Genomic DNA, 10,630 nt, shown 5'->3' with positions numbered 1-10,630 from the left:
AATGCTTTCCAGGATTTACCTTAAAATCTGCCTCTTTGCAAAAGCAGCCATTGGCATATTAAACTCACTTAATATTGACCGACGTATATTGAAGGCTTTCTAAGTTCAAGACACAACTCCAAAAGCCTTGTGTTTACTCTTTATCTCAATGGTATCTTGTACATGATGAGGCTCATAACATCCCATTTTATACATCATACAACTGAGGCATGGAAAGGTTAATTTGCCCAGATAATACAGCTGGCAAACGGAGGACCAGGTAACTACTAAAATTAGTAACTACTCACATTGTGCTAGTTAAGATAGGACTCTAACTAATGCTCACAGTAGGACCACATCATCTAGTTCAGTGACTCTCAGTTAGGAGGGATTTTCTTCCAGGGAACATTTGGGCAATGGTCCGGAGAAATTTTTGGTTGTCACAGCTGTGGGGTGGGTGCTACTGGCATCTAGTGGGTAGAAGCCAGGAGTGCTGCTAAACATGCTACAATGCACAGGACAGCCCCCTCCTCCCACCGAAGAATGATTCAACACAGAATGTGAGCAGTGCCAAGGTTGAAGTAGTAGGCACTACTACTGAAGAGGTCGCAGAGTCTCTCACGTTCCAAAACAGGTAGCTTGACGTGCAGCCAGAAAATCTCATGGACTTTGTCACAAGAAACCCTTTTAAACAATGACCTGGAGCCAAATTGCAGGCACATTCATCTTGCCATCAGATAAGGCAATGGAAAGCACTAAATGGGATGAGGTGGTTGGGTAGAAAGGAACAGGGAAACATGGAACATGACAAGAGTCAAAATGATAGCCAACAGCTGCTAGTACGAGGAATGGAGACAAAAGGAGAAGCAGGAATAAGCTCTTAGCAGAAGCCTTGGCCGTAAAAACCCCTGGAACAGACAGCCACGTGCACAGAGGCAGCTCGTGGGACCAGGCGGAGAGGGTGCGTGGGCAGAGAGGTACATGCCAGGACATCGGGATAAGGGGCAGGCCACCAACAGCACCTGGTTCATCACACGTGATTGAGCTTCTGTGATTGCTTTTTTTCTTTTTTTTAAGAAACCCGAGACTGTCAGTTGAAGAAGACAATCAGTACGAAAAGTTGGAGATTTGTCTGGCGACATTTTCTGTATCAACTGCAAAAGAACCAAGTGAGTCAAGTGGGCTTAACTACTTGAACAGGAAGAGGAGGCAGGAAGCTCACCTGAGTATTTTTGCTTTATTGAATCTAATAAACATTTTATTTATATAAAAGACAAAACAATGCATAGAATGAAAATAAGTGCTTGAGACTTTTGATATAAAAAAGAGTATATAACATTCACATTCCTGTTTTAATAAGTGAGTACAGCTGAAGTGTTCCATAAAAGAATAAAACTTTCCCTTTATGTATAGTAGTGAAAAAAAAAGTCAGTATGTTTAGGAACTACAGAATGTTATTCCTTGGTCTTTTTCTTGAATAAGGAAAAAAGAAACATAAAACAAGCCACAGTATCATCTGCCACTACATTCCAGTTTACACTGCCGATAACCCAGAAGTGACAACACTCTTTTGAATCTTGGAAGATCCCATCAATGGACCAGTATTCTAGAAATTCACCACTAGAGGTCAATGAGCAACAGCGATTGGGATGGCAGAAGCAAGCCCAAAGGTGCCAGTGGAATTTCTAGGCACTCTCATGGTGTTGCAGCCAAACTGTCCTTAACTTTCGGCCCCACCACACTGAGCAGGGTGCCTAAAGGTTCCCCCTAACTCCAAACTTCTCCATGTATCCTAAAACCTCAGTGACATGAGATCTTCCAAAATCCAAACAGCGCTGATTTGCTCACTGCTAGTCCCTCTCTAATATTCCTATTTGGCTGTAAATAAGTAGCTTCAAAAACATTTTTTTTTTTTTTTAAAAAGAGATTACTTGCAGCATTAACACTTGTTTGTGGATTAACAAGTTTCCTATGGAGAGTATTAAAGCTCATTCTTTGTTCTTATCCGTGTGGATACAGATTTCTTAACAGCAATTGGGACTTTGGTGTCCCACATATAAGTCCTTGCTCCCAATTTCTGCAAAGGTTGGGAAGGCTGGTGTGATGGAGACTCCGGTCATTACGAGGAAAGCTTCTTGGAGTAAAGAGCTTCCCTCTCTAATGAAGAGGGGAAAAACTATTAACATAGAAGCAAAAGAGACTTGGGTTAACTGGAACCATTTAAAGGATGTCCCCTTTAGTCCAATAAAAGGTCAACTTAAAATCTTAACACCAGGTAAGTAGTCAAAAATCATACTATGTAGCCAGAGAATGACTGCTTGAATGCACATTTCTTACAAGGACTGTGGTCAGGGGCACGTTTAATTCCTGGACTAGGGTCGGGGGGTGGGCAGTGGAGAGGGCATATGTTTACAGTGAGAAGTAAAACAGCTTTATAAGCATGTCCACACCTTCATTTTGTGAATGTGGACTGGAGAGAACTGGAAACCCTCTGCTATCCTTACCTGGGGATCCAGATTTTCCTGCAAAATCTCCAAATATTTAAAAAGTGACATATATTTTTTTTTTTTCAACACTGTGCTGGCCAAGCAAATCACGTATCTAGAGTGCCCAAGGACAGTGGCAGTATTGTGCCACTAGTTCAAATCCTTTCCACTAGGCCAAACTGTGCTTGAGCATTCAGGAGCCCAAAAAAGATGGAACTCACTGGTGTTTGCACAGAGAGCTAAAGACTCACACTAAGTGTGATAAAAAATTTAAACACAATGAACCCCAGAGTAGGGGTCTGTTCCCTTTTAGGGAAGGATGAAGGCTGCAAGTGGAGAATAGTATTATAGATATAGGGGTAAAATAAAAAAAGAAGAACAATCTCTCATTGATAGATGGTATGGCAATTTCATGGGTGGGGAAATGTGATCTTCTGATTTTTCTGCAGCCTGTGAAGGGAAGAAACAGGGTTCAAGATGTTTACGCTTTTAGAAATGGGGCAGTGCTTCTGAACTAGGATGACAAAGGTTGTTCACAAATTAGACGTGGAGCTTGGAGCTCAAGTGAAAAGTCCAGGAAAAACAACGGCACACAGGAACCTCAGGAACATTGGTCCCCAAACAGTGTCACTGCGTTTAGCTCCATGGCCAGAAGAGAACCCCCGTGCAGGGAATGATTGTTTTGCAAAAGCAAGTGCAATGTGGTCATGGCAGGCTCTGAGACATGGGGCCTTTCTCCTAATTCAAAGTGCCCCCGTTCTATAGTCAGAGAACTGTCGCATGTGTGATTGTCAAGTGCTAACGCTGTCATGGGTCCCTTCCTCGTCTGCTGGGTTCTGGAGCTCACCAATAAAACCAATTTCCTGGGAATATTTGATCTTTTTCCTTGTCTCTTTTCAGAGTATGGCTATAGATATAGACATATATAGTCATATATAAAACATAGCTATTCCATATTTATATACAGGCATTAATAAAGTGCAAATGTTATTGGCTATTGTAAAAATCAATCTCATTTCCTGAGGAAGTGCTAACACAGCTTGTCCTATGACAACGTCAAAGGCATAGAATGCTTTATGTCACCCACTCCCTGCCGCTGTTGTTTCTGCTCATCCCCGCAGCTTACAGGGAGGGGGGTGACCCTCTTGGCTTTCCAGGAAGCATCAGTTCAGGGGCAGCTTCCTGCTGCCTCTATTCTTTGGTGAGAGGGATGGCCTCTTTGGACTTGACCCAGCCTGCTCTGGGAGAGCTATTTGGTAGTGTTCAGAGAGCCGTCTTCGGGAATCTTCTCCTCCGAGCAGCTCCTCCCCGAGAGTCTGTCCAGGTGCTCCAGCTCGCTGAAGCGTTCCGCCACACACTGGGCCGTGAGACGGGCCTCCGGGTCATGGTCCCAGCACTCGGTCAGCGTCTCGCACACCATCTGGATGCCCTAAAGTGGGAGAGAGGTCAACAGGGCACCATGAGTTGGTGGGCTCTGCAGACGGCAAGGTGGCCTGCTGACCTCGTTTGTGCGGAGCACGCTAGGTCCAAAAAATGCCTGTGCATTGAACAGGTGCTGGCTGAATGCCTACTGTGTGAGGCCAGCCAGTTCCACAGGAAATGAGGGGTCTTGCAGGTGGCAGCTGCCCTCAAAACCTGCCATACCTGTTTGCTCTGGTCCTACCCAATGGCAGTAGGTCCAGACAGTACAGTGACCCTTTGCTGGACTTCTGGGGTACAGTAACATCCCCAACACCTAAAAATTCCCCATGAAGAGGCCCCTAACACTATTTTCATACCTTTCTAGATTATTTAGAGTAGTTTAGGCACATGGCAAAATTGAGTGGAAAGTAGAGAGCTTCCATGTACCCCTCTTGCTACACGCATGGCCTCCCTCACTTTGACATCTTGCTTCTATATGATACATTAGTTACAATCAATGAACTAACATTGACACACAATCAACCAAAGCTCACAGTTTACATTAGGGTTTCTTCTTGGTGTTGTACATTCTATGGATTTTGACAAATGTATAACGACATGTATCTGCCTTTAAAGTACTATACAGAGTAGTTTCTCTGCCCTAAATATCCTCTGTGCTCCACCTATTCAACCCTTCCTCCCCTTGCCCCCAAACTCCCGGCAATCACAGATCTTTTACTGTCTCTGTAGTTTTGTCTTTTCCAAAGTGTCACACAGCTGGATCATATACACCGTTTTATTTTAACATAGCTGAATACCCCTGGTTTCATTTTGTAAAGTCCACGTGTTTCCTGGAGTGATTCAGTAGCAGCTTCTAAGAGCTGCCAAGGAGGACCTCTGCGATGCCCCATTCCTCTCCAACAATATTAGGTTGAACCCTGTAAACAGCTGTCTTTGTAGATCAGATGTGCTTGACTGTAGGCCATTGCATAGGGTTCATGCGAACACTCAAAAGGCCCCAACCAATGAACCCACCCAGAAAATCCCGCCCAGGCAAGAGTTTTCTCTCACTGGTTTAATTGTTATTTTGCATTGCAAATATTTTTGTTATCATTTCAAGTCCTTTTGGGAAATAAAGAAGGCAGGAATTAAATAGGTAGTGTGATAGGTAGAATTAGAATGTGCTCCTCCCCATTGGAGGATCAATACTACCAATGGTGTTCCCTTTCACAGGAGGCTGGGGGGGGGAGAAGATAAATCCCAACACTGCCTGGGAGAACTGGCACTTTCCCTGCCTGCCTTCTAATACCAACAACTTTCCAACACACCTAAGAGCCTCTCTCTCCCTCCCCACCTTGTGAGTTCATGATGTTGAATTAATTGCATAATTCACCTAAATGATGGTATTGATTGATGGCCCTGTTAAGAGGAGAGTGTTATTGTTGGTACACAAGTAACATTTATTTTATTCTGGCACTGTAATTATAGGCAGTAAATTAAATTAAATATTAAGCATTAACTTGAAATCAATAGGGCAACAAATCTCATTATGAGAAAAATGTATTATGCAAATTCTTTCCAGAATTTTATCATTATGAATAATGGCTTCATTACAAGAACTGTGCAGCAGAGGAGGCAATAGAGTTTGAAAGAAACATAACACTCTAGCACCGTCTGATTTCAGAGTTTATGCAAAACAGTCTTGCATTTTTAGAGTCAAAGAGGATTTGCCCAAAACCTCGGAGAAGGCCTTGACCCGACACAGCCTGGTTCACTGCTGCAACCTCCAGACCTCGACTTTATTAAGGTCTGTCCCCTGCAGTGGCTCAGGGCCAGGACTGGCACAGACCAGGCTTCCTGCCCCATTTGTCTTCCCGATTGCGCCTGACTTGTTTCTGTTTCTTATCTGAACTTGCCTTGCCCTTAGGAAAACCTACAACTTAGCCTCAGCTTTCATGGATGAGGGAATTCATCCAAAAGAGGCCATAAAAGGTTTTAGTCAGTAGAAAGAACGGTTTTGTCAGCGAGATAGGAGTACACTGTTCTCTCTCTCACTCTTTTACGAAGGGCTCTTTCCTGGGTGTGTCAGACCTAGAGACAGTTCTTTCTCACTCACAACATAGTGTTTTCTGCTGTTTTTTTTTTCTTTTTTTCTGACCGTTGCCATCATCGAAGTGCCTCCAAACCAAGAATTTGGATAGTCCTCCCTGTAAGTCAAAACCAATGCCCTGCTATGCAGCCTTAGCCACCCCGTTTCTTGAAAAGAAAACATAAGAAGTCATTAGGATGTTCCCAGCTAGACAGGTTTCCTAAGCCTTCACTGGCATTCTCCTCTTCTTTGCTTTCCTGCATTCCAGAGTGAGGAGCCAGCATCCTCTTTCCCATGTGTGCTCACGCAGGTCCCTCCCAAGTCTGTGAGCACAGTCTGCAAACACCTGTGCATGGCCCTCTGCACGCCGCAGTCCCTTCTCGGTCCAGCTGCCTGACAAACCCTGCTTGTTTCGCATCTGCTAAGTACTTCCTTCCGGAGCTGAAGATTCCCAGCAGAAAACATTTGGAACCCAGAGGGAATGAAATGTAAACTCCCCATGCAAAAGCATGGGAGTGAGTAGCAGAGGTTGCAAAGAAAATATTTTGACCCAGAACCCAGGGGGCTTGGAAATATAGCACAAATGCCCTTCAAATGATGATCCATGAGTTCTCTTTGGATGCTGTGCATACCTGATGGTTGAACTTATAATAGTAGCACCATCCACGTTACTGACATTTTCTTTATAAACAAAACCTAATAGGGTCGTACATAGATCATCAAGGGACCTGCCCTCAGATTTATGACCAATATCCTAGAATTAATTCCTTCCTAAAGAGGCTACTTTGGATGAATCTTACTCTTCTGAACAGTCACTCCTTACCTGGTGGTTGAGCCAGAAGCTGGGAATTTCTGGTCGTCCTCGATCTCTCAACACGTTGTCCTTCATGCTTTCAACGCAGGGGTGCTCCCTCACCTTGGAACCGAATGGAGGCTCATAATCTTTTACTTCTGCGAAGGAAGCAGGCAAATGACACAGGGTCATTGAGAATGGTGTGTGCAGCTGAGGGAAATGAGTGTGGTGAGATGCTTGGCTCTGTAGCATGAGGCACTGAGTGTCAAAACACATCTGTGATTACTGGAAGGGCAATTTTTAATAACAGTGGCTTCAAAGAAGGAGGAAGAAATGGTTAAGGAAGGAGCCTGAGAAGTATTCAACAAATGGTTGTTGAACGATTACTATGTGCTAGGAATTGTGCCACTAGCTGGGGACAGAGTGGACAAGAAGACAGACAGGATCTCGGAGCTTACATTTTAGGCAGGCAATCTCTGCAGGGCAATATTGCCCCAAAGGGGTGAAATTGGTTCTTGGAAAGTAGGAACATTTTACATGTTACAATGGTTTGTGGCCCTCCAAAGTTCCATAGTACACAAACCAGAGTTGATATGTGATATTAAATTTCATGAGCATATTCAGCCATAAAAAGGAATGAAATTCTGACACATGCTACAACATAGATGACCCTTGAAGACATTATGCTAAGTGAAATAAGCCAGACAAAAGGGCAAATATTGTATGATCCCTCTCACACGAGGTACTTTGAACATGTAAATTCATAGAGACAAGTGGTTGCCGGGGGCTGGAAGAAGGGGAAATGAGGAGCTATCCTTCAATGGGTAAAGAGTCTGGGGAAATGAAAGGTATGAAAAAAATGGGAAATAGTGGTGGTTATACAACATTGCGAATATACTTGATGCCAGTAAAATGAACACTTAAAAATGGTTATAATGGTTAATTTTATAATATGTATATTTTACCATAGAAAAAACTCATGGACAGTAGTGGTTAGAAAAACTGTCTATACAGGCCCCTTACAATAGCACTGATGTAAAACAGGTTGAGAAATGCTGTTTCAGTGAGATGAAGGAGGGGATGGATTAACAATAACATCCACAAGCAAAATTTTAAATTTTTTTTTTTTTTTGAATGACAGGGTCTCACTCAGGCTGGTTTCTAACTCCCGACCTCGAACAATCCGCCCACCTCAGCCTCCCAGAGTGCTAGGATTACAGGCGTGAGCCACCACGCCCGGCAACAAGCAAAATTTTAAAATGATAATTTTTCTTGAATTATGCATGCTATAAAGAAAATAATAGAGGATGATGTAACCCTTCACCCAGGGCTTGGGGTTTCAACTGAGGTCTATTTTTTTTTTTTTTTTACAGAAACTTCCCTCAAATCATTTTTGTTCAGAGTTCCTGGGCAGAGCTTTATTTTAGCATGGATCATATTTTAATAGATTCACCTGCTTATTTGTCTCACTCAACTGAACTGTGGGCACTCGGGGGCAGGTTAAGTGTCCCTTTCTCATCCTTGTATTCCTAGTGCCAAGGACAAGGGTCCTCCCACACAGCAGACCTTCAGTGAATGCTCCGTGAGGGAATGAATGAATGTATAAACGAATCTCAGATCTTGCCCAAAGTAGCAGTGCATAAACTTTGGATGAATATTAAAACAACACACTACTTTGAACGAGCAGAACAATATACATGTCAATGGAACGTAGGGCAATTTAAAAGCTAGAAAACATCCTGGTACTATAATAAAACATGACTGGGCTGGAGGGAGAGAATGGGCTGGATTCAACATTTTTCTCCAAAGTAAGTAGGGTCTTTGGCCTTTGGCCTCAAAATGATCTTGTTTCATGAGTAAAACTTCCAACAATTTGCACTTCCAGGCTAAGAATCCAAGAAGATTTCTTTCATGGCAAAACAACATGCTTAAATGCGATGGCTTGTTTTTATCCTTTGTTTGTTTTCTCTTTTCCCCTTTCCCAGAACCCTAATTGCATATTTATCTTCTTCAGCCTCACCCAAATAGAAGGCTACTTTCCTTCTGCCAGGATATTTTCTTTTTTTATATAGTTTGAAATACAGGGAAATTGTGATGAAGGCCTTCCATCACATGGAGACAAGCACAAACTAGCCTCTGCGTGTCTGCTTTTGCCTTCAAGAGCCCAAGCTCTTAATCCACACTGTTCTTGGACTGAGTGCTGAATTTTGATTTGCCTAACATTTATGTGTCTTATTTCTTTTTTCCACTCCCTATCTTCCACCAAACTGTAATTTTCTAAGGCCTCAGGCAAAGGCTGAGTTTTGTCTTTCAATTCCCTGCTCAGCGCCTAAAACTGTGCCTTATACATAGTAGGCATTCAATAAATGAGTTGGGTTAAATTCAAGCAAAAGCAGAAAACTGGGAATCTGAGCTGATTCTCAGTAAGGATTTACTCTGACCTACTTCTTCTCTTCTATAAAATGAATAAACTGAACTGAACAACCTCCATGTTCCTCCCCAGATTTATTTTGTAATCCAATCTAATAAAATAATATGATGTTCTTTAGTATTGCATAGTATAATACAAGATAACGGGATGGGATAGGATTTGTATATGATACATATTGCTCTTTGGATAATGTACAGTTCACAGATTCTCCATTTCCAACCATTTTGGCTGCTGTGATAGTGGTGACTTGTGCCTGCCCAGTTCCCCTTTACCAAGCCAAGCCCAGCAGAGTCCACCTGCCACAGGTGTTGGGTCTTAAGAACTCACACCTTCTCTGAGAGATTGGGTTGATGGGAAATGCTGCCTGGAGATTCCTGGACATGACAGCCTTACTTCCAGGGACAACCTGTAGCCCATAACAAAATGACAGTTGGAAGTTTAACAGTCCAACCCTCTGGGCTCTTGGTGAGATAACTCGATGGTACAATTCACACTCTAGAGCTTCCTGTGAGACCAGGCTGATGCTAGACCTCTCCCCAAACTGCAGGTTTGCTTAAACTCCTTGCATGCTCCTTCCTGCTTCTCCTACTTCCTTCTCCTGAGACCTTATCCTTGTCATTGCACAAAAATCTTTGTGTCAGACTCTACTTCTAGCAAAGCTGGCCAAGACAACTGCCAAGGAAGTGCTTTTTCCTTTCTGCCCAGGTCTCTGTGTCTGCTAAACTGCACCATCTGACTACGGCTGCAAAGCCAGCCCGAGGAAGTCCTGATGTAGTAGTCTCTTCCTCTAAAGCTGAAAGTGCTAAACCAGGAAGCGCATGCAGAACTGCACACTGTATTACTGTTACTCTGGTGAAACTTTTTTTGCCTTTTTAGGAAGCGTTCCTGCTTTCTCCTTTTCACCAAGCAGTTTCAGAGAGTTCTTTCTCCCCTCACCATCAACAATTTCCACAGCCACTCCCAGAAGGGAAGAGGTAGACATGACCAGCGTCAGAGGAGGTAAACGCTGGGGGTCAGGACCAATCCCAGCTGTCAACCTCATAGCAGGGAGCCTTTGAGAACAAAGGAAAAGTTTCCATAGTTAACATTATAATCCAAAGCCAATTTATTTCAAGTCTTAATCTTCAAAGTCACATAAGCCACAGCAATTCATTTTAATTTTGTAAATTCTGTGTGGACCAAAGCAGGTTTCCATGGGGAATGGGAGAAGATGGCACTAGGTGTATTTCTACTTAAAGGAAAAGTAATGAGTGTTCCTGTGGGGGACAAAAAAAAAAAAAAAAAAAAGGCAAAGCCAATAATCCTTTCCCAGAGCAAAGAGATTTGCAAATGGGTTACTTCCTACTTTCCCTAAACCCTTGGAAAGTTGTGAGATTCCCTAGTATGCCCAGGGGATACAAGACCTGCTTCCCATCCTTGACTTGTGGGGATTTCATAGAGGAGGGAGGTCA

General features: G+C 43.1%; 1 protein-coding gene across 3 annotated transcripts in view; it reads right to left on the bottom strand.

Moving 5' to 3' along the window:
• Window positions 1-1,197: 1,197 nt before the first annotated feature.
• Window positions 1,198-10,630, bottom strand: part of TGFBR2 (transforming growth factor beta receptor 2) — an 89,734-nt gene continuing 80,301 nt past the window's right edge. For all 3 annotated transcript variants that reach the window (XM_076005945.1, XM_012786606.2, XM_012786612.2), the window contains 2 exons: window positions 6,779-6,906; window positions 1,198-3,894 (listed from right to left, as the gene is read on the bottom strand). In XM_076005945.1, coding sequence (XP_075862060.1) covers window positions 3,715-3,894; window positions 6,779-6,906 — 308 coding nt within the window. In that variant the 3' untranslated portion in view covers window positions 1,198-3,714. The remainder of the gene's footprint in view (window positions 3,895-6,778; window positions 6,907-10,630) is intronic.

The sequence above is a fragment of the Microcebus murinus genome, chromosome 1, assembly GCF_040939455.1.
Source record: "Microcebus murinus isolate Inina chromosome 1, M.murinus_Inina_mat1.0, whole genome shotgun sequence".
NCBI lineage: Eukaryota > Metazoa > Chordata > Mammalia > Primates > Cheirogaleidae > Microcebus > Microcebus murinus.
Note: the sequence above shows the minus strand (reverse complement) of the source record. Positions and strands in the feature narration are given on the sequence as shown.